The sequence below is a fragment of the Haliotis rubra genome, unplaced genomic scaffold, assembly GCF_003918875.1.
Source record: "Haliotis rubra isolate DU_JTF1 unplaced genomic scaffold, ASM391887v1 Scf96, whole genome shotgun sequence".
Classification (NCBI taxonomy): Eukaryota; Metazoa; Mollusca; class Gastropoda; order Lepetellida; family Haliotidae; genus Haliotis; species Haliotis rubra.
The window spans coordinates 1,845,563-1,870,583 of record NW_025767701.1 but is presented as its reverse complement, the minus strand read 5'-3'; the positions used below and the strand labels follow the sequence as shown (position 1 = coordinate 1,870,583).

Genomic DNA, 25,021 nt, shown 5'->3' with positions numbered 1-25,021 from the left:
ACAAGCACAGGTCGCTGTGACCTAAGTTGCACAAGTCAACAAGTACAGGTCGCTGGTGACCCAAGTAACACAAGTCAACAAACACAGGCAACTGTGACCCAAGTGACACAAGTCAACAAGCACAGGCAACTGTGACCCAAGTTGCACAAGTCAACAGGCACAGGCAACTGTGACCCAAGTTGCACAAGTCAGCAAGCACAGGTTGTTGGTGACATATTTTGATCTAGAAATCCAACATAATTAGCACAAAGTACATACACACATGAAGACTTACTGAAACAATCCAGACTTACAGTTCACAAGAGACACACAAAAATTCAAAACAAATGCAGTATGTAGTTAAGTATTTATTTATTCACGATTCTATGACACCAACAAAAATATGAAAACAGTTGACATGTTGATATGAAAAATGAAAATGTACATGTTACAATCATTGCATATTACTGTTTTAGGAAAATGCATCTGCTCTTTCAAAAAATGGTTCTAGAATCAAATGAAATGGCATTAAATATTTATATCCAACAAAGAAATCTATCAAATTTTCATGTCACACTGTACTAGAATAATATTGCTAAGTTAATCTTTAATCAAAGCTTGTTAGTAATGAAACTGAAAACGTCTCAATGGAAATGATATGTACAATCCAAAATATATTTAACCATTCACATACCTGTGTAAACTTACTTTGTCTGATCGTTCACATTCCTGTGTGAACTTACTTTGTCTGATCGTTCACATTCCTGTGTAAACTTACTTCATCTGATCGTTCACATTCCTGTGTAAAATTTTGTGGAAATCGTGCATGGTGCATCTTTTGTTTTCCGTCCACATGACAATCAAAATAAATGAAATATACTTATCCTGAAAAATACACATGGATGACTTCCAGGAAAACCACTTTAATTAACAACTACTGTATCATGTCATCCTCACTGATTAATTTACATTCAGTATGAAAATGTCAGTGATTGTGTAACAAGGCGATGACTCAGATCAATACAAAAGTATTCCATTTTCTTAAATTAAAACTCAATCAGGTGTGGAAATAATTTTAAAATTGATGGTGTACTCCGGTACAGTGGCACATGTAAAGTCACTTGCCCTGATAATTTTTCCACTATACCAACCGTTTTCTTGCTGATTTTTTAAAATAAACAACATACATGTAATTAACATAGGAAAGTCAACTGGACACCGGTACAGAAAGCTATACAAGTTTGTTTGCCCGACAGAAAAAAACACTGGACTTGGACGTCCGGCAATGGGTTATTTCCACCCCTGTCGATTCTAATTAGCTAAATTCTCACTTTTTTTCCACTATTCAAAAATGGCATTCTCATAATTAGACGATTAAGAGCAGGAATGACTGACTGACTGAGTTTGGTTTTACGCCGCTTTTAGCAATATTCCAGGAACATCATGGCGGGGGACACCAGAAATGGGCTTCACACATTGTACCCATGTGGGGATTCGAACCTGGGTGTTCAGCATGATGAGCCAACGCTTTAACCACTAGGCTACCCCACCGCCCCATTAAGAGCAGGAAGCATATGAAATATATTATCATGTTGACAATGTTGACAACCCTGCTGCCCTTTGATCTCACATGAAACCACATGATGATATGAATGAAGGGTATGCTATGACATAATAAACATATAATAACATGTAATGAGCAAACATCTCAACATCTAGCTTATAATAAACGTTAAAAGGAATAACTATTTACATTTAGTGAAGATCCAATTGGATGTCATCACCAAGAAGCATACTGTACTGCATGTCATGGTCGAGTGATATTTGTCTAGTGGAAGAATCCAAAGACAGTGTCAAGTCCGGGGTATGGGAACAACAACTGCTCTCATTATTGTCATGGGTGGGATTCTGTCAGGTCTTGTCAGGTCAAGAGCTGTGTTCCTTGGCAGGTGGGACTGCTTTGGTTGGCCTGTGGCTGTGTCATCCTTTTGTGGATTTGTGGTCTGGGTTTGATGCTTCTGCAATCTGCGTTCGCCTTGGTTGGTCTGTGGCTGTGCCATCCTTTTCGTGGATTTGTGGCCATGCCTTGACTATTCAGCCATGTGTGTTTGCCTGGGATGGCACCTGGCTTTCTCTCTGTAGTCACCATGATTGGGTCATGGCCACTCAGTTCACCTTGGTAAGTGATGGACTCCACCTCAGTGTTTGGGTTGGATCATGTTGGTCCCAACTCTCTTCAGTGTTTCAAGAACTTTTGCATTCTTCAACTTGTCAAATCAATAGATAATTCATTGTCCAGAGTTGAAAACTTCCCATCTGCACTTCAAGGTCTTTTTTTCTTCAAAACTGGCTCATCTAGATCATCTGAAATTTTGCGCTTCAAGCATCTGATTCCCAAGTCTGGTGGATCTGGCAATCCCAAGTCCGCAATGTAGATACCTTCAGTGTCTACTTCTAAACCTGTCAAAAAATGCTTCAAGAAATCGGCAAGATCATCTTCAGAATCACTGTTGTCTTGCACGCTGGACATTGGAGAGTGAATACCAGAGTCATCGGACATATGACCATCCATACATTTTTCAGGTGATGGGGGAATTGGGGAAGCTTCTGAAAAGTCGCTGACATAACATGGCGATGGTACCAGGCCAGGGTCTTCTTCAGGTGCATACACTGGTTCTGAAGCCAAAACATCTATCTCATCAGATGCTACTTGAGTAAGGGTAGCAGGATTCTGTTTATCAAGAATGTCCAATAAAATGTTGGTGCCATCTTCTTCGTCCATGTTCAACGTCTCCTGGTCAGGGAACTTATACTCCTCCATCTCATTATGTTGGTCCTCTTCACCAGGTTCTTTTTCCATCACTGGTCTGTCAACACCCAGACACTCTTCCAGTGCTTGTAACCCTTTTTGTATCAATGGGAGATGAGCTGGGTCTATTGTCCCAATCACTTCCTCACTCAGGTCTTCCTTACTCTTCAGGAACCCAAGGGCTTCAACAGTCTTCCTCAGTTTTTCCTCCTTCTCCAACTTCTTTGGATCAAACCCCAAATCCTCCTCCAGGACTCTCCGAGCCTCCATCACCTCTTCCATGTAGAGCTGTGGCACAACTTCAAAGTCAAGGCACTGTCCTGCCAAAATTGTCAACGCCTCTTTCAGCTCTTCCATTCTCATCCTTAATCCCTTCTTGCTGTTGTTAGGGTCCTTGACCTTCAACTTCACCCACGGAACCTGTCCTTCACAGTCGTTGAGCCACTTCTGGCAGCAGAGGTATATGTGTCTCAGCCAGTCAATGAGCTTAAATGCCTTTGACTTCTCCTCACACTCCTCTGCTTTGTATTCAGGGGATCTCCCTGTATCAGTCATGGTCATTAATTTCTCTACTCCTGTCAAAATAACACACAGATCTTGGCTCTCTATCTTTCTTTTCATTCTTCTCTTTTCACAATGAGGCAGTTCTAAAAATCTTTTAATGCAATCCGTAATATTAAGAGCCATCTTTCTCTTCTGTACAAATTTAGAAACATTTTTAGTTTCAAATTTTTCTTTTCTTGTAATGTAAGCCATGACTTCAGGAATATACTCATGAGGAACCAGACTATTGTCCATGCAATCAGAAAGCATTTTTGGGAGATGCTCTTCAATATCTTCAACAGGGAGTTTAGACCCATTATTTGGGTCCTTGCCTACATTCAGTGTGTGCCAAGGTACCTTACCAGGGAAAGCTTTTTCCCACTTTGTCCCTTCAAGGTATAAATGGCGTAGCCAATCCGACCTTTTGAAACTGGTCATTTCAGTATGTGGCAAGTACAGTATGCAGAAATGAATAATTATTGTCAGTGAAACCTCTGCAGGAAATAACGTTCAAAGTAGTATTCTTTGACAGCTGCCGTCAGTGTACTCCACTGGTAAAACACGATATATACTCAGTATAGCTCAGCTTCGCATAGGGAACTCGAATTCTCAATATCGTGCCGGTCATAGGACCTGACATTGCAGGAACAGAGTATATGGGATCCCTATTTCTATCATTTCTCTAATGATAAACAAGCGGACTTTAACATAATATTGTTAGCCTTTTGGGAGACAATTTGATTACTCTCAAAATATGCATCATTAAGTCATCAGATCATAATACCTATGATGAAATTTCTTAATTCAAGACAAGGTTTTTAAGCCTGAATAATATTCTTCTTGAACATGTACCTATATAATTTAAAACTCATTAAGATATACTGAGAGGCATTAAGTTTACTGGTCAAATATCTGTGGATGAACTTAGGCATTGTGTGAGAAATCAGTTGGGCCAGAGTAAAGCAACTGGCGATCAGATTGTAGGACCAGACCAACATCACTAGCACCCTGACCCATGTAGCAAACCAAAGCCATTGGCACCCCGACTCATAGGCCAGACAAAAGCCACTGGCACGCCGACTCATGGGCCAGACTGAAGCCATTGGCCCTGCAATCCATGGGACAGACCACAGCCATTGGCACCGCGACCCATGGGAGAGGCAATCTGTCCAATGGACAAAACGAAAGTGTGAAATGGCCTAAATCAACAGAGAAGGACACTGTCCTCAAGCCCTAATCATCAGCCTACAGCCTTAACATAGCTTCTGCTATCGTTAACACCTTGTATGACTGTGGGCATAAACCCTCACAAGGAAGAATTACAGACATCAGTCTACGCTAGGCTCTGCTATGTCACAGCACTGATACCAAGAAATTATGTTCCTCATGGTAAAGTACATATCTGGGTTCTGATCCACAAAGCATCCGGAATACTGCGACCTGTCATAACGCTATATTTTACCATAGGCTTACAAATGTCGGAGCTCTACAAACGCTTTGTGGATCAGGACCCTGAACCTGTTCTCGGTTGCTTTGACTTCTATCCTACCATTACCCGCATAAATAATTGCACAAATATGATAAAAATAGGGATCCCACACTCTCTGTTCATCCTTTATAAACTGTTCACATGAAATTCTGAACGAAGTCAATTTTATGCAATGTTTCGAGCTTCTTCTAGTGCGAGCTCTCATCAGAGGAGGCACTGGAGCCACAAAAATCTTTTATCGACAAAATGTTTCAGTCTTAAATTTAAGAAAATATATTTCACTACATTTCACAAACTTGCTACATGTGCGTGAAATTCATTTTTTAAAACATAGTGGCTCCTTTTTTTAAATACAACACCAGCACAGAATGATATTTCGAGTTCCCTTGCTTTGTTCTGAGAAACTGAACTATTTCAAACGTTTGACGACTTTTCTCGAACCTTAACAGACACAAAGCAGACACAAGTTATGGACAAAACCTTCTTTTAGACACTGTAACTGCGAAACGTCGCTACTACAGTATATTAAAGAAGGTTTATCCATAACTTGTGTTCACTTTGTAATTTGAGCTATTGTACAACATAAATATTGGATTCACCTTATTATGATTAATACTGGAAATCTATGAATATATTTCATCCTATCAATTATTCCATAAACATGACCTCCAGGAAGATGATGGCAGCTGTCAAAGAATATGATATCTGTACAGGCAAAATATTTACATGAATAAATAACACTTCATGAGCAGTTTGAACGTTATTCCTTTGCAATCAGTGTTCGGTGAATGCTGGTGAAGCTGAAAGTTAGGAAATGAACTTCGGAGATCAGTCAAGGACTGAAGTTTATGAAGTTTGTAAATGAAATATGAAGAACACTGATTACACAGAGGAAGTGAAACACAGATGACAGTTTTACCAATGCTTCAGAATATGGGTTACTGGAGAGTTTACAAATATCTAAAAATAATCTCAGTGATTTTATATGCCAATCACACACAGACCAGTGCTCTTAAATTATTAGTGACACAAAATTGATAAATCTTACATCAACTTTGAAAGTAAGGACATCTTTGTTGTGTGTTGCTGACCGACAAAATCATTGAAAACATCTTCATGTTCAGTATTGTTAAATTAGAATGCTTTTGCACAATGGTAACACTCACAAATAAATTTTCTCAAAAATGTATCTTTAGTGATATACTGTTGAAAACAATTCAAAAATTAAATTGAAGGTGATATTTCAGGAATCTCTTACAAATGAAACAACAAATATATATTTACTGATAATTGGGCAAGGCAAAACTGTCAACAATGTTTCATGGATGTCATTTGGTTGGCTGAGACTCTAGCAAAGTGCTGCAGCCCTTAGGCCGCCAGCACATGTGTTGAAGAGTCTCTGCTTGCAAGCAGCTGGGACACTCTCTGTTGCCACTGCTTGAAGCTGTTTTCGGAGGTCGGCAAGCAGCTTCGCCACTCTGGCCTGGATGCACTGAGTTTTCAGGATGTCCACATTCTGTTGACAAGGAACAGCACTGGGCGGTATCGCAGCCTCTCTGGCCTGGATGCTTTGTGTGTTCAGGATGTCCTCACTCTGTCGACTGGGAACAGCAAAGACAATGCTTCTTGGCTGTCGGGCTTCCTGTTCCTCTTGATGTGTGAAGTCTTGAATTTGTTGAGAGTGTTGTTTGCCTTGAGATTGTTGTTGGTCAGTGTGATGTTCCGATGTCTCCTTGGTTTTTGTTGCTCCCTGATTAGATTGTTGTTTCTTTGAAAACGTCTTAATCAGTACGGATGTGAACAGTCCAGCAAGGATCATGCATTGCAGATAGATGAACTGAGGCACAGTAATACTGTTTTCCTCTTTCTGGAACGGCTTCTGTTGTAGTTCTGTTAGCATTATGTCGATCACTTGTTGTTCTGTTGACCTTGTTCGAACCTGAAGTGGCTGAGTATAGACATTTAGAACATCCCTCTGCGAGTTACTCCTTCGATTCTGTTGCTGTGAAGCATGTTGAATGAACTGCTGTTGCTGTTCAGATTGAACATCCCCTGGGTCAGGTCCTGATAAAGTAAAGACACATTACGATCAGCATTGTCACTAAATCAATCATTCTGTATGTTCCTACATCGCCTAATCAACATACTGTACACATTGACAATCTTTAAAAGTATTACATTTTGCTCCCAGAGATAATGTGATGCACAAAATTGGGAAACAGTCTACAATGTCAGGGTGGGATATATCACAACAGTCTACAATGTCAGGGTGGGATATATCACAACAGTCTACAATGTCAAATTGGGATATATCACAACAGTCTACAATGTCAGGGCGGGATATATCACAACAGTTTACAATGTCAGGATGGGATATATCACAACAGACTACATGTCAGGGTGGGATATATCACAACAGTCTACATGTCAGGTTGGGATACTGTAAACGATCCTGACTTTTTGCATTTTAAGCATAAAATCTTTTGCTTAAACCTGTCATTCATTCAGTCTAGCCATGCTCGCCCCTGAGTTGTTACCATAACACATCAAGTTTGAAGACAGAAATCTACTGGAATCTTAAAATGACGACTGATAGTAGCATAAAGAATCTAAATTAACTGTCGCTGTAATGTATTTCCCAAAACATAATGTAATTTTTTGAGTAAAATTGATATTTTATACTTATCCTGACTCATGCTCTTTTGCTTGTCTTCTTCTTCTTGCGAACATAGTGGAACACTTGTATCTCCTTAATTGAAGCTCCCTTCAATGTAAAATCACTAATTGCTACTCACCAAGAGTTGCCTCCCTTGCCCCTTTTTGGCGGGAACAGGTGTCGCCACCCTCTGGCCTCATGTTTCACTCTCTCCTGATTTTGCGAGCCCAACACTTGAATTTACAGGGAAATCCAAAGTGTTATGTGGGGAGGATGGGAGGGCTAACCTCATGAGTCAGGATAAGTATAAAATATCAATTTTACTCAAAAAATTACATATTTTTCCTTATCCTGACTCATGCTCTTTTGCTTGTAGAATCCTACGGAAACGGAGGTGGGCAAAACAGAATACTTTGGATTTATAGAATTAGTGATTTATATAGATATAACTGTAATAACCCCTACGGGAACTTCATAAAGGCATAGACTTAGGATAATTCCTCTATTATAAGCCATAGGTTATAATGCCATACTGGGGTATTTACATTAATAATATACTGAGATATTATAAACAACAATATCAAAGCGACTCTGATAGAGAAGCTATACCACTGAACATATATACATACTGCTAGAACTCCGTAGAGTTATAAGCTAGATAATGCATGTAACAATTATGCATATTAATCTCGTAAGACTACGTGTTAACGTTTACGAGGGACTGTCAACTGCTGTCTTGAGGACCAAGGGACCGAAATGGTGAATGCCTGAGGCGTCCTCGGTGGTGATATCTCTCAGGTACTGATTAGCAAACACCATGTTAGATTTCCAAAGCATCCTTCCATAATTGTATTCAATGAACAGTTACCGTGTAGAGGCGAGTGGGAAGCTAAAGCCCTGATCTCATGGGGATTTGATGCTGTTGGAGGGTCCAGTCCTGCTGCCTTGTAGGCTGCCGAAGTATGACAGTTCTTATCCATATAGATATGGTGGTGCGAGAGACTTCTGTCTGAGTTGTTGCCGACAAGGGAATGAATAATCGTTTGAGAAATCTTAAGCCTTGTTTTGGGCACGTCGTAAATAGATTTTGAGAGCTCTGACTGGGCATAGAGATAAGTCCAGTGTATCTTGAGATCAGAGAATGGAGGATAATGCAGGGATATGAAATAACCTGTCTGGTTGACCTGGTAGTTGATTTTTGGCGATGAAATCCCATCTTAATCCCAGGTGTGCTGTGTTTTGATTGTCATCAAACTGTATCCTCTCATAATCTAGTGCGTGAATTTCCGACATCCTGGCTGCTGTGGCTAGAGATAACAGGAAAAGCGTTTTCTGTGAGAGAAATTCAAAGTTTGTCGATTCCAACGGTTCATAAGCCTCACTTGTGAGGTGTTGTAACACTATATTCAGATCCCAAGCTGGGACGTGGAACTTCCGCTTTTGGTCCTCCAATCGGAAAGCACGTAGTAAGGCCAGTAACTCTGGAGTTTTTGTCAATTTGACACCCGTTCTCATGGTAATCACAGAACTAAGCGTGGCAAGATATGTTGACAATGTCGAGCCTTTTAAATGTTTGTTTTGCCGTAAGTAACACAAATAATCTGCCACTTGTGGATGAGTAGCATCTCTTGCTGTAAATCCCTTATTTGCTGCGTAATTCTCAAAACTGTGCCACTTGTCGTCGTACAAGTTACGTGTAGAATTGCGTAATGCAAGCGTGACCGCTTTTGCCGCCCTGGTAGAATACCCTCTCTTGTTTAAACACATTTTAATACAGTCCATACGTGAAGTTGGAATACTTCTGGGCTTCCGTTCACCTGTCTGGTGTGTGGATGTATTAATAGATTTGGCTTTGGGTAGCTCTAGTGTTGGTTGACCGATTTCTTGAATTAGAATGGAAACCACGTTCTCTGGCCGACCAGTAGGGCGCCAAAAGTGAGTTGGAGGCTCTGTGTTTGTCTGATTTTCTGTAACACTTGAGGTATTATTGCTGGTGGCGGAAACGCGTACGCATTGAGGCCTTCCCAGGATATGCTTAGAGCGTCCGTTGCCCATGCTTGTGGGTCTGGGACTGGTGACACGAATGTCGGTAGCTGATTGTTGAAGCGTGTTGCGAATAGATCTACTAGCGGCACTCCTATTTGCTTGATTATCTGTGCAAATTTTTCTGTATTGAGCATCCATTCTGTCGGTGGCGGTTGATGTGGCGAGAGAGTCGTCTGCTAGTACATTCTTGGCTCCGGGAATGTGACATGCTCTGACATGTAGGTTTAGATCGTGTTTTAGATTGAACAGTTGAAAGCTTAAAGTCAATAGGTTCAGTGATCTCGTTGAACCTTGTTTGTTCACATAGAACGCCACTGTCGAGTTGTCGGTATGAATCATTAAGTGCGCATTCTGTAGAATGGTGCTCCAATGAAGTATGGCGTTGATTACAGCTTTCATCTCTAACATGTTTATATGGAGCTTGCTTTCTTGCTGATTCCATAACCCTGATGCCGTCCGGTTGGCGAGATGAGCTCCCCAACCTTGGAGCGTCTCTACATATAGATGGGTTTTGAATTCCTGCTCTTCTAAACAAATACCTTCCAAAACATTGACCTCCTGGTCCACCATAGTAGATGAGGTCTGAGACGCGTTTGGTAGACTGAATGGTTGTAGGTCGTCGAGATGTGCATTGATGAAGACCTGTATTGGGCGTAACTGTAATCTGCCTGAGACTGTCATGTCTTGGGCTGATGTGAGGAGACCCAACACGCTCTGCCATTGTCGTAGTGGTAACGGAGAGAGTAGAGCTGGCGGAATGGTCTGTTGGATCTTGAGCCAACGGTCTTCTGGTACTGACGATCGGTTGTGATTAAGTAATAAATCGAATGCCTAGGAACTGCAGATCTTGCGATGGTACTAGGTCCGACTTGAGTAAGTTTACTAACCATCCTAGCTGTGTTAGTAGCTTTATGATGTAGTTTAACTGTAGTTTGAGACGCTGTGGATCTTGATCTACTTGTATCCCGTCGTCGAGGTAGAACGCGACTCATGTAGCCCTAGACGATGTAGATAGGTGACAATAGGTTTCGTTATCCTCGTGAATAGCCAGGGGCTGATGATATGCCGAATGGGAGTACTTTCCATTGGTAATGTAGCCCGTCTAGTGTAAATCTTAGATATTTCCTGGATTAGGGATGTATCGGCATATGTAGATATCGTCTTGCAGATCTATACTGGCCATGTAATCCATGGGGCTTAATCAACTGCGTAACTGAGGAAGGTGTATCATCGCGAAACTTTGGTGGTTTGGCGTGAGATAATTCCTGTTGAAAAAGCTCATGTTGTAAATGAGTCTGTATTTCTCCTTGGAGTTTTTCTTGGGTACTAGGAAAACTGGGGAGTAGAAGCCTGGTTCGATGTTTACTTGATCTAGTACTTCTATGGCCTGCTTGGTTATGAGTGATGTAACCCTCTCTTAACTTTGGTAGTTGTTGTGCCTGTAAGTTCGAACTTGTAAGGGTTGACTGTCAGCGGAGGCGCGTGGCCTGTAGTGGGATCTGAAATCCGTGTTGAAGAATGTTGGAGACATAAGGGTCTTGTAACATTCCCCAGTTCTCCCAGTGTAGTTGGAGGCGTCCACCCACTTGTGGCGGTTGTACTGGAGCGGCTGGGGTGGAAGACTCCAGTCGTTCGAACCTGTCTTTCAGCGTTTATAGTTGCGGGGAACCTCTGGGTGTCCTGCCTCTTCCTGACCCTCCTCTATAGTTGCCATATGGGCGATGAAAAGAATCTTTCCCCTGGCTGGCTATCTTCCTATCCCGTGCTTTCTGTAGTCCCGAGAACTTAGATCTCCCTGAGTATCTTTGTGAAGTCTGCCTGATGACGCTGGCTAGCGAGTCCATCGACTTGATCATAAGGACTTCTCTGGAGTCCTTAGTGACTTCCTTGGAGACTTTGTCTATTCCTCCGTCAAAGATGTTTGGGGATGACCACGGGGCTGTATAGAGTGGAGCTGTAAAGTTCTCACCCCAGCTGCAGGAAGCGAGGAGGCCTTGACGACGAGCTAAGGTCAGTGCTGCTGAGACAGATGTGAGATGATCTGTAAGGAACTGCTGGTCCTTCTTTTGCATCAGTAGGGCGAGTAGATCATCCTATCATCTTCAGAGGTCGATACGAAATCTGGTGATAAGTGTCTCATAGATCGCTTCTAGATCTATTTAGGCCAAAACACATGCGTCTCGTCATGTTTTCTATCTGCACCAGCTTGCGATCGTCAATCTTGTAGTTCTTGTTCTTAACATCGCTGATCAGCTTGTAGTTGTCATCGATGTCTTGTGCCTTCAGGAAGGGGTCCATGTTGTGCGTGGAGAACTTCTTAGCGTGAAAGTTCGGCAGATGTGGTGTCTGCACTTTCGTAGCTTTAATGAAGGCTGTATCTAGATTATGTGGCACCGTGAGCAATCGGATCGATCGGAGGTAAGGTGATGGCGTCTGCATCGCCTCTTCCTTCATCAGGTATGTCTGCGCTGAGTTGCCACTCTTGGACGGTGAAGATAAATCTAGGTTGTTTACCATTCAATATCTTATCTCGGCGTCTGAGAAGATGATGCCTCCATCATCTTCTGTACCAGCATCGGAGATGAGAGGTTGATGCTCTTCTGATGGTGACCTGTGGGCTGCTATCTCTATGTCGGGTGACACTCGGGGAGACCTGATTGTAGACCTGTGTGCCGACTTGTGTGGTGACCTGCGAGGTGATGTACGTGGAGATCGGCGTGGTGAACGGCGTGGAGATCGTCTAGGTGATCTGCGTCTATGGGAAGACCTAGATCTGCGAGGAGAATGTTGACGGCTTCGTGAAGCTCTTGAATAGTCCCTCGACGTCCTTCTGGACGATGACGATCTGTGTGACGGCCTTCGTGCAGCTTCCTCTGCGTCCGGACCTGGGAAGCGGCGCCTTGACTTCCGTGACGGTTTCCGTGACGTCTGGTGGTCTGAGTCTGCATCTGAGGATGAGGCCGAGGACGGTGACGATCTCTCCCGTCTTCGCGAAGACTGTACATCTGCGTCCTTCGTCGAGGTGGTCTGTGACTTCCTTCTCGAAGGCTGCTTCGTCGTGGCTGCTACGCTGACTGGGGTATCGTCTGCGTTGCTCGGGCCCTGGGCTGGCTGCTTCCCTCGACTGTAGCGGCCCTCCATCATGGTCATGATCTGCCGTAACAGCTCGTCTGGGACGGTCTGCGACGAAGTAGTCGGTGCCCTCTCTGCGATGACAGCTGCTGAGCCCTCAGGGAAGTCGTCTGACATCAGTGTAGAGGCATCAGGCTGCATGGCGATCTCTGCTGATGTCACTGTAGCTGTCACCGGTCGCTTCTTGTGGCGTACGTCAGGGATGATGATCGGCTGATCATCGTAGAGGCCCAGTTCGGCGGCTGGAACGATCTCGGCTGAGAAAGTTCTTGACGATTTCGTAGACTTCCCCTTGGATGCCGACGCTGCCCTGGGGGTCCGGAGTCTGCGTTGGGAAGACGTCGTGGCCCTCTTGGACTTTAGCTGCGATGACGGGACGTCTGGGGAGGCAGGACGCTTCTTAGAGGTGGCGGACTGCATCCCACGCCCATCTTCCGACGGAGTCTCTTGCGAAACACCAGACGGGAGGGGGTCTATCGACAGCAGCTGACTGGAAGGGGAATCCGATGTATCGGCCATGTCTAACCCTTGTTTGCGTGACCTATCTGCGGTACGCCTCACGGCGCAAAGATATTTTGAAAAGCAGAATTGGATAGATTAATGCAGTAACTGCAACGTATCAAACGCATTAAGCGCGAGCACAACTAGGGCATAATACATGGGGTCAGCAACCTAAAAACGTAAATTGCCAATAGTACAGATTTTCATCAACGTAAATACTAGCTGAACAATCACGAACTCACGTGAATAAACAGTAGAAATACGATTAATTATCAATGCAAATTAATGAAGGATACTAGCTATACCTCTATAGTAACCTATAAGAGGTAATAAACTAAGAAAAACCAAAGGATATAGTGTGTAAGGAGACACAGGCGCTCTCACATCCTGCTCACTGGGCGAAGAAGGAGAGAGTGAAACATGAGGCCAGAGGGTGGCGACACCTGTTCCCGCCAAAAAGGGGCAAGGGAGGCAACTCTTGGTGAGTACCAATTAGTGATTTTACATTGAAGGGAGCTTCAATTAAGGAGATACAAGTGTTCCACTATGTTCGCAAGAAGAAGAAGACAAGCAAAAGAGCATGAGTCAGGATAAGGAAAAATATTAAATAATGAGCCAAATCCCATCGCCGAATTAGCAAAAACAGCAATGTGTGTTGTGGCCGCCATGGAAATTGGTCACATGACAGATGGTTTGATACAAAACAGATTACCATGAAACGACTCGGAAAGAAATAATACAGCAGTATTTTATGTATTCATTAAGATTCTATTTACCAGTACATGTACATCACGGAGCGAATAATCACTTAACACTCAATCATCTCATTCACAACAACCCGGCTTGTTTGAAATCACAACGAGCTTCATATACAGTAGAAGTTAATTCGTCAGATCGTCAGAATTCGGAACATAAGACTGATGTGTTTTTCATCTCTTCCATGAGTAAACGGATTACTGTGTACTAGTATATCGCACAGATAGGGATTCCCTGTGAGTATGCAATAAACGCCGCCTGACAGGTTAAGCCACTCTGTTTGTTTTCACTGCTATTAGTGGCGGCCAAAGAGACGGCTGGCAGTTCCGGCAATTACTGATTGCGCGAATAATTGACCGCGCGATGTAGTCTAAACTGTCAATTCCGCGAAAATTGCACCACGCGAAAATAAGTACGTTTACAGTATATCACAACAGTCTACAATGTCAGGGTGGGATATATCACAACAGTCTATAATGTCAGGGTGGGATATATCACAACAGTCTACAATGTCAGGGTGGGATATATCACAACAGTCTACAATATCAGGGTGGGATATATCACAACAGACTACAATATCAGGGTGGGATATATCAAAACAGTCTACAATGTCAAATTGGGATATATCACAACAGTCTACAATGTCAGGGTGGGATATATCACAACAGTTTACAATGTCAGGGTGGGATATATCACAACAGTCTACAATGTCAGGGTGGGATATATCACAACAGTCTACAATGTCAGGGTGGGATATATCACAACAGTCTACAATATCAGGGTGGGATATATCACAACAGACTACAATATCAGGGTGGGATATATCAAAACAGTCTACAATGTCAAATTGGGATATATCACAACAGTCTACAATGTCAGGGTGGGATATATCACAACAGTCTACAATGTCAGGGTGGGATATATCACAACAGTTTACAATGTCAGGGTGGGATATATCACAACAGTCTACAATGTCAGGGTGGGATATATCACAACAGTTTTCAATGTCAGGGTGGGATATATCACAACAGTCTACAATGTCAGGGCGGGATATATCACAACAGTTTACAATGTCAGGGTGGGATATATCACAACAGTCTACAATGTCAGGGTGGGATATATCACAACATTCTACAATGTCAGGGTGGGATATATCACAACATTCTACAATGTCAGGGTGGGATATATCACAACAGTTTACAATGTCAGGGTGGGATATATCACAACAGTTTACAATGTCAGGGTGGGATATATCACAACAGTCTACAATGTCAGGGGGGGATATATCACAACAGTTTACAATGTCAGGGTGGGATATATCACAACAGTCTACAATGTCAGGGTGGGATATATCACAACAGTCTACAATGTCAGGGTGGGATATCACAACAGTCTACAAAGTCAGGGTGGGATATATCACAACAGTCTACAATGTCAGGGTGGGATATATCACAACAGTTTACAATGTCAGGGTGGGATATATCACAACAGTTTACAATGTCAGGGTGGGATATATCACAACAGTCTACAATGTCAGGGTGGGATATATCACAACAGTCTACAATATCAGGGTGGGATATATCACAACAGTCTACAATATCAGGGTGGGATATATCACAACAGTCTACAATGTCAAATTGGGATATATCACAACAGTCTACAATGTCAGGGTGGGATATATCACAACAGTCTACAATGTCAGGGTGGGATATATCACAACAGTCTACAACGTAGCAGGTGTGGAAATAACTTTAAAATTGCTAGTGTACTCCGTTGCAGTGGCACATGTATAATCACTTGCCCTGATAATTTTTCTGCTATACCGGCTGATTTTCTTGGTGATTTTTTAAATAAACAACATAATTAACATTGGAATGTCAACTGGACACTCGTACAGCATGATGTACAAATGTGCTTGCCCGACAAAAAATACCCACTGAACTCTGACGTCGGGCAATGGGTTATTTCCACCCCTGCGTTACCTTCCAACTTATAAATATCCATCAAGCATCAGACAATCCAGTGTTTGACATCATCAGCATAGATCTACACAATTGGTATTGTGAAAGAAAACTCACCATAAAATTGGTTTGGATCTTGTTGCGGAGGTGCAATTTCTTGTGGAGGTGCTCGATCTCGTTGAGGAGGTCGAACGTGTTGAGGAGGATCTCCATCTCTTTGTTGAGGATGTTGAATGACTTGTGGGGGGTCTCCATTTTCTTCATTCGATTGAACAGACCCCATTACTGCTAAGCAGCCTAAAATACACAAAATAAAACATGTAAATAATAAAAACACAAACTGGTGAAACTTCAATATTATTTAATGAATGACAGAACCTTTCAAAGGATTCAGAAAGCTTATCCAATGATAACTTGAGTTCTCTCTCTACAGTCTCCTCTTGAACATGTTCATTCAAAACAATGAATTTGGAAATAACGGAATGTCTGAACACACATCATGTTTGTTTGACAGAAACGACTGAGAATCAGCCTGACCACAATAGTAGTCTCAAGAAACAAGCTATTTTCAGTAGACTATGAAGGTGGTCTCTGGACAGACATTCCGCATACTAGACCTCAGTGGCTGTCCCTGTGCTCATGCTCTTTGAATCAGACAACAGAGTGATTATCATAAATAGGATGTATTTCACGTGCTTACCAACGAGAACATTCACAGAAGTCATATTTGCATATCTGTTGATCTGGATGCACGTAGTTTCACGTTGTTAAACTGAAACAGGAGAATATTATCTGGTATAGAAAATGCAACATGGAGACAAACAAGTTGGCTCTTAGCAGTGACAAGGGAAATAGCATTTAATCTATGATCCCCGTGTGGTGATACTGCTTTCTAATATGTTTACAAATATTTCACCCTGGTTGATACACTTATGTGAGTAAGTTTGTTTTACACCGCTGTTAGCAATATTCCAGCAATATCACGGCAGGGACACCAGAAATGGGCTTCACACATTGTACCCATGTGGGAAACCGAACCCGGGTCTTCGGCGTGACGAGTGAACACCTTAACCACTAGGCTACCCCACCGTCCCAGATTCACAAAAGGAAGCCAGCAGAGAACAGCAGAACTGTGGTATATGAGGAGAGGAATGTCTGAATAACTCCTTGGTTAATATTTTATGTGAGTTGGTAAAATGTGTGTTGATACACTTCCTAGATATCAACCCAAAATTTCAAAACTATCCCGAAAATGTATAGACTGGAGAATTATTGGAGAGCACCTGGCCCTCATTAAGTGATTCACACTGTTGTCTGTACCTGCTAAATGTGTACACAGTATTTAATATACTGAAGAATAATCGGAGACCACCTGACCCTCATTAAGTGGTTCACACTGTTGTCTGTACCTGCTAAATGTGTACACAGTATTTAATATACCGAAGAATAATCGGAGAGCACCTGGCCCTCATTAAGTGATTCACACTGTTGTCTGTACTTGTTAAATGTGTATACAGTATTTAATATACTGAAGAAAAATCGGAGATCACCTGACCCTCATTAAGTGGTTCACACTGTTGTCCGTACCTGCTAAATGTGTACACAGTATTTAATATACTGAAGAATAATCGGAGACCACCTGACCCTCATTAAGTGGTTCACACTGTTGTCTGTACCTGCTAAATGTGTACACAGTATTTAATATACCGAAGAATAATTGGAGAGCACCTGGCCCTCATTAAGTGATTCACACTGTTGTCTGTACTTGTTAAATGTGTACACAGTATTTAATATACTGAAGAATAATCGGAGAGCACCTGGCCCTCATTAAGTGATTCACACTGTTGTCTGTACCTGTTAAATGTGTACACAGTATTTAATATACTGAAAACAACGTACTACACCAACAACTCCAGTACTTCGACCGCTCTCCTCATAAATAATGGAGCACTCAAACAAGAGATTGACATAAATGTAATGGATATGCTAAAACAAGAGATTGACATCACTAATGTGATCTTAGAGCATATGTTAAAAATCTAAAGAAATCACAGAAATTATAAACAATACCCAGTGGTGAGTATGCATCATAACTGATTTCAAAATTTCAGTGAAGCCATCAATCTAAAATGAAATCACAGAAAATGTGGTCTATAAAANGACAAAAATAATGAGTGGTGACATATTCCATTCAACACTGTCTCCAGTGAATGTGTTCTTCAATGAAAATGTGACATGTTTTCATCAATGTGTTCTTCAATGAAAATGTGACATGGTTTCATCAATGTGTTCTTCAATGAAATGTGACATGTTTTCATCAATGTGGTCTCCAATGAAAATGTGACATGTTTTCATCAATGTGTTCTTCAATGAAAATGTGACATGTTTTCATCAATGTGTTCTTCAAAGAAAATGTGGCATGTTTTCATCAATGTGTTCTTCAATGAAAATGTGACATGTTTTCACCATCGCGATACAGTCTTTATGGTGATTGTGCTGTGTTCGTAATTTCATACTTTGTTCGGATGACATGTTAACTTACAGGTTTACCTAGCTACCGGTGAGATCATAGTCGCTATTGAGTTGGTTAGATGTTGGCGAGTTTGTTTTTGCCTTAGTTCTTGACAATATCTGGTATGCTCACAATGATATCAAACTCTTGCACACTTTCAATGTTTAACGTCCAGAATGTGGCGGGGATATTTTAATGTCATGAGTTGTTTTAGCTCTTGTGTTTGCTCATTGCTTGATAAGCATTATCAATGCATTCACTGTGTCATGTTTCATTACATTCCAGGTAGGAACCAGACTTAGTATGTTTTGTCTCTCATGTGAACTGATCTATTCAATCATCTGTGTGTCACGAGACAAAAGTATGACTGCTCCATTTGTTTGTAATGTTTTAGGTCAGCAAAATGTCAACTTTCGTGTTGTTTTACATTAAGAAAAGGAAAGTGTACCACATGCATATGCTACAGATATGGTGTAATTGTAACGAAACCCGATGATCACTTGACATGATATATTATTAATATTATGACGTCACAAGGGCGGGTCGCAACCGTTTGTTTACATCTCTAGGTTATCTACATTTCGACAAATCACTGACAACTATTTAGTCTATATCATGACAACCACAACGATGTGTTGTGGAGAACGTAAGGCTAAGATCATCTCAATCCGACCGCCGTTTCTTAGAACTGACTTAGTGGCCACCACCAGTCCGATCTGTCACCGTCAGCGAAAATGTCTCAGCCGAATTCTACCTCGCTACACTGGAGTGTGAAACTCAAACACGAATCCCTCGTCATTAGAAGATATGAAATGTAATGTCAGCACAAACACAGTTATTTTCAAAGTATATATTCATATAAAACACTCACCGGTTGCTACAAACTGTTACGCACAGCTCTGCCTGGTTGAAGTCAAAATGAAAATGGACTGTTGTATGTGTCTTGTGCAATATCCTCCGCTTGAGGTTAACCTCGACCAATCAAATTTCAGATTACATAGACAAGATCGGGGAATCCCCATCGGTTAACCGCTTGGTAAACTAGGACGCTGTCTACAAAAGCAAGCTGAAGAGTTGTTTGCGTAGCGCATTTTCTCTGCGATTACAGTTTAAGTGCTGTTGCGTGTTCATAGGGCCATCATTATTTTATTGAACCAAGCATATTCTAACAGTTGTATGAATCAGTCGTGGCAAGAATTGAGAAGCATTGAAAATAATCAGAGATGTTTGTCTGCGAGGCAGACAAACGCTAGAAACATACGAAAAGACAATATTTTTTCATTACTGGAGGCCCCCAGCCCAGAAATACAGAATTATTACACTAGCGAGTGTGTCATTGCGATTTTGACGAAACGAGGGTGAAATTTTGTATTGCCCGAGCGAGAACGAGTGTAATGATTTCTTTGTTATATTACACATTTGTGCAGTAAATAGAGGCTACTAAACGACCTTCCGTGTCATACCATTTTTATTAAACTGACTGACTGAGTTTAGTTTTACGCCGCTTTTAGCAATATACCAGCAATATCAAGGCGGGGGGACACCAGAAATGGGTTCACATATTGTACCCATGGGGGGAATCAAACCCAGCGAACGAGTGAACGATTTAACCACTAGGCTACCCCACCTCCCCATTTGTTTCATTAAACGAGTTAATAATACTAAATCGTTCACGAGTGTAATAAAAATGGTATTTCACGGAAGCGGGCTTAGTATTTTGTTTACACTAGTGTCATACCGCTAGACGTATGACGTCATAATGGTTTACAGTTATGACGTCACAATGGTAATACCTCTGTCACAATGGTATTAGACCTTGCTTGACTCGTGGAAAGCTGAAAGTCAATACAACTTCGTAGGCAGTTTTTATCAGTTTATGTTGGAGAGTAAACTCGCATCCGTGAAATTCCAGTTATATTAAACTCGTGAAAGATTTAGCATCAAACTCTCTTTCGCTCGTTTGATACCAAATCATCAACTCGTTTAATAAAATGGTATTGCACGGAAGGTCGTTTAGTATCCTCTATTTATTACCTACGAGGGCGAACATATCGGGGAAGACATATAGTCTGTCCACTGAATTGACAAATACTCACGCACGCACGCACATACAAACTAAGAGAGAGAGAGAGAGAGAGAGAGAGAGAGAGAGAGAGAGAGAGAGAGAGAGAGAGAGAGAGAGAGAGAGAGAGAGAGAGAGAGAGAGAGAGAGAGAGAGAGAGAGAGAGAGAGAGAGAGAGACTGGGGAAACTGTGTGTTAGGGTGGGTCTAATTCTTGTTCCAGAGGTTGAATCCAGAGGCAAGTGACTGTGGGGTTTCTATTTCATATTTTGGTTTTTTATTTAATATGCTGACATCATACAGTACATGATATTTATTTGTTCAGTTGACTCAACACATTTATTCTCACTCAACATAACAATGTAACGAACGTGGAAGACGCCTCCCGCAGGAAGAGAAAGTCCCAGCGTATATCTTGAAGGACTCGCGAAGCACTGGACCTATATAACTGCAACTTCCCCAGCCAATGGAAAATATCAATAGGCAAACTCGACTGAACGCATAAAGCTTCTCCAACCAATCAGATCATGCCAAATATTTTGGATTTCCCCAACTAAAAATAGATATGACGTGTTCGTGTTGCTTCCTCGCTTTGTCAGTCGTTGTGAGAGGGTGTTTGTTAACGATTGATCTGCTTTGAACTAGGGAGAACTGGTTATGAGTTCTGTTTACAACAATCAGCTTGCAGTGGTTCTAACCCTACATAAACCCTACATAAACACACGCACCTGCGTCAGCACTACTGTACGTAGCCGTTTTGTTTTATATAGAGAAAAAAAATGAATCAGGTAAGACTTGCACACGCTCGCCAGTTACTGAATTGCAACAACTCACAGTTAGTTAGAATACTCTCCCTGTAATCAGTGACCTCTTCGGGAATTTTACTCATGCAATAACGTATTGTTTACTTCCCTGATGCGCTATACTAATATATGTGTAAGCTTAAAATATATCTATAAATCTCAAAATAAGTCTCAAACTTTCACAGCTGAAAAAGGAAATGACCATAGGCTGAAGAGCTGATAAGGACACAAGAGTTGAATTGGGTGTGAACTGCTCTTTTATTTATGATGGCATAAATTTTAATTGATACTGCAGAAAACAAAAACAACAGACACACGCACGCACGCAAGCACGCACGCACACACATACGGGATAAGAATATTCATGGAAAGGTACTTAACTGTGCATCAGCTTGATAACCGACTGAGGTTCGACTTGAGGAAATATTGACACCCATTAAGATGTATAAATTCGTATTTCCTCACCGTACCCGTGAAGATCCTGGTTAGAATGGATCTTCAGTAACCCATGCTTGTCGTACGAGACGACTAACATGATCGGGTAGTCAGGCTCGCAGACTTGGTTGACATATTATTATTCATTTATTATTATTACTGGATATTTATATAGCGCACATATCCACGCCCTAGTGCATGCTCAAGGCGCTGGTATTTTTTTCTTCCCCCTCGATTAGATGTCAGTCTCAACGGCACATCTTATTATCAATCTCAGCTCCCTGGGGATCATACAACTCTTGCTGCCACAAGGTGCACCGAGTTATTGCGGCTTTCCCATCCTTACGAGGTACCCAATCACAGCTGGGTGGACTGGGACACATAGTCACAGTACTTTGTCCAAGTTTTACTGCACGTTGCTGTGTCCGCAACTAGGTGTTTGCACGTATTCATGTGGCCACCATCTGGTCATATGCCAACGGATTCGTGGGTTCTTTTAAGTGCACAGGGTTGTGTACTGTACACCAGGGGTTGTGACAACACTGAAAGAGTCTGCACACAAAGTTGACTCCAAGGTTTTTTACACCCGGCCACAGGTGGGCTCGATCCCGGCACCTCATGCCCGCTGGATTACTAGCCTGGCGCCTTAGCCAGCGCCTTTGCCAGCTCGCCCACCACATATGCTCGCCTACCACATACGCCATCGTATCGAAAATGCGAAGATCGATACTCATGCTGTTGATCACTGGATTGTCTGGTCCAGACTCGATTATTTACAGACCGCCGCCATATAGCTGGAATATTGCTGAGTGCGGCTTAAAGCTAAACTCACTCGCTCACCGACTTCTGGAATGCTAACCAGACAATTAGGAGGTCAAAGAAGATCAAGTTTAGGAGTTTACAGCTTCTTCTTTATTGCAGACCCGAGAAGATCCGGGGTAGAATAGGTCTTCAGCAACCCATGTGCTTGCCATAAAAGGCGACTATGCTTGTCGTAAGAGGCGACTAACGGGATCGGGTGGTCAGTTTCGCTGACTTGGTTGACACATGTCATCGGTTCCCAATTGCGCAGATCGATGCTCATGCTGTTGATCACTGGATTGTCTGGTCCAGACTCGATTATTTACATACCGCCGCCATATAGCAGGGATATTGCTCAGTGCGGCGTAAAACTAAACTCACTCACTCACTCACTCTTTATTGCAACCGATGCGACGTTTCGATGTACATACGTAAACCGTAATCAAGTTGCTGATACACAACATATGAACAAGCAGAATGTATACATGAAGGATAACTGAGGACGGTGACGAATAGAGTGATGACCTTGTTGACAGTTGTCGTGATGATAAATGGGTATGAAGCCAAATGGACCAAGTGGGGGTGGTGTTGATAGAGAGTACGTATATTAATTTGTATTTCTAAAGATGCACATCTGTATTCTGTCTGTCGCTGTCAGGAGTTTCACCAATCATGCATTACATATTGTGTTCACCACACTGCATGCAAGTATTCCGTTGTCCACAGACTCAAGTAGACAGTCAAACCTCGATTATCCGGACACTTTGGAAAAACGAATTTCAGGAAATCTGAATCGCTCGTTACCTCCTTTACACAAAGTCGGGAGCAAAAACACCTTCTCAGTAATGCGAAAGGTTATTTAGGAGGGGTTATTTATCATTTGCAGTTATTAAAGATACGGACTCATGACTGGCGATTTTCTCTCATGACTGACTTACTGACTGAGTTTGGTTTTACGCCGCTTTTAGCAATATTCCAGCAACATCACGGCGGGGGGACACCAGAAATGGGCTTCATACATTGTACCCATGTGGGGATTCGAATCCAACATGTGCTTAATAACAAGCACATTGATGCACGGATTCTGATGCAACAAACACATCTCTTAATGCATCATGAGAGAAGGGGCGGTGGGGTAGCCTAGTGGTTAAAGCGTTGGCTCGTCACGCCGAAGACCCGGGTTCGAATCCCCACATGGGTACAATATGTGAAGCCCATTTGTGGTGTCCCCCCGCCGTGATGTTGCTGGAATATTGCTTAAAGCGGCGTAAAACTAAACTCAGTCAGTCAGTACTGAAGATCAATTCTAACCTGGATCTTCACGGGTGATAAGTGGCGAAGGAGTTACTGTTGATCGGCCTCGACTAGATGATGGTGTAGTTGACGGGCATTTTAGACGTTGATGAATAATAACAAAGTTATGCTACTTTATGGATGACATCTTCTTATATTGTGATGCGACGTTTCGGTAATTTGTTCTTATACCGTTATCTAGCAAGAGTGAAGTAATGCAACACAGAACAGAGTTAGATACATCCACGGGGGTTAAGACACACAACGTGAAGGTAGGCATCAAGATTATTAGCGTACGAAATATACTAATCTATAACTACCATCTCAGTGATGTGCGGGGCGGTAGGGCAGCCTAGTGGTCAAAGCGTTCGCTCGTCACGCCGAAGACCCGGGTTCGACTGACTGACTGACTGAGTTTGGATTTACGCCGCTTTTAGAAATGGGCTTCACTCATTGTACCCATGTGGGGATTCGAACCCGGGTCTTCGGCGTGACGAGCCAACGCTTTAACCACTAGACTACCCCCCGCCCCCCAGAATATTGTTTATTCATTTTAAATACCCACTTTTATTTCTTTATATTGATTAAAGCAAAATATATTAGTATTCATTTTCAAATGCCCATTCTTATATCTAATCATTTATATTGATTATAGCAGAGTATTATTCATTTTACACTAGTAACTATTCCAGAGAAAACATTCATATTTGTTGTACGTAGAATTCATATTTGGACATGGGTTGGCTTTTCAGAACCATATATAAATTGCCCTTTGCGCACGTAAAATCTTTAAGATAAGGGAGGTAACTCGCGTATGCCAAGTTGTCATTTCATTCAGTATGTCCGCTACTGTAGCTGGTTTACTTCTGGGATTACAGATCACTGACGGGCGGGGAAGGGGGGCTGGGGTTTACAATGTGTTTAATTGCCCTGGTATATAGTCCCAGGCCTAATTCTAAAAAAGTCCCTATGTAGGATCTCTCAGCAGCAGTAAAGATGTTATGTTACTTTAAACATGTTTTATTCGAAAATGAAATGGATTGGGCACAAGTTATCCAACTTAGAAACGCCCTTTCCCAGAAGTTACATATGTCATATTTACAATATAAAAAACATTGACAACAGGGATTTGTGGAAGGAATGTACAAGGTATTTAAAGAGGATGTGTATAGTATATACAAGATTAAACCTACACAAATCTTTCAGTGAGCTTAATATATATATGTACATGTTCAAATAATAAT

At 42.0% G+C, this 25,021-nt stretch overlaps 2 protein-coding genes across 2 annotated transcripts; both read right to left on the bottom strand.

Annotated features, from left to right (window-relative positions):
- Window positions 1-334: 334 nt before the first annotated feature.
- Window positions 335-3,987, bottom strand: LOC124265113. Its single transcript, XM_046699906.1, has 2 exons — window positions 2,215-3,987; window positions 335-2,173 (listed from the first exon to the last, which is right to left on the bottom strand). The coding sequence occupies exon 1, from the start codon at window positions 3,767-3,769 to the stop codon at window positions 2,303-2,305; it is 1,467 nt and encodes a 488-aa protein (XP_046555862.1). The 5' UTR covers window positions 3,770-3,987; the 3' UTR covers window positions 335-2,173; window positions 2,215-2,302.
- A 1,726-nt stretch (window positions 3,988-5,713) lies between these two features.
- Window positions 5,714-19,319, bottom strand: LOC124265114 (probable basic-leucine zipper transcription factor Q). Its single transcript, XM_046699907.1, has 4 exons — window positions 19,256-19,319; window positions 16,573-16,644; window positions 15,990-16,169; window positions 5,714-6,884 (listed from the first exon to the last, which is right to left on the bottom strand). The coding sequence occupies exons 2-4, from the start codon at window positions 16,595-16,597 to the stop codon at window positions 6,169-6,171; spliced, it is 921 nt and encodes a 306-aa protein (XP_046555863.1). The 5' UTR covers window positions 16,598-16,644; window positions 19,256-19,319; the 3' UTR covers window positions 5,714-6,168.
- Between the last annotated feature and the right edge of the window lie 5,702 nt (window positions 19,320-25,021).

Bases quoted from the DNA above. Each gene is read 5' to 3' on its own strand.
- LOC124265113 (XM_046699906.1), bottom strand. From the start codon at position 3,769: ATGACCAGTTTCAAAAGGTCGGATTGGCTACGCCATTTATACCTTGAA.
- LOC124265114 (XM_046699907.1), bottom strand. From the start codon at position 16,597: ATGACTTCTGTGAATGTTCTCGTTG. The intron at 16,170-16,572 runs GTAAGCACGTGA...TGTGTATTTTAG, and splicing joins TTCTGTGAATGTTCTCGTTG to GCTGCTTAGCAGTAATGGGG. The intron at 6,885-15,989 runs GTGAGTTTTCTT...TTACTTTATCAG, and splicing joins AGATCCAAACCAATTTTATG to GACCTGACCCAGGGGATGTT.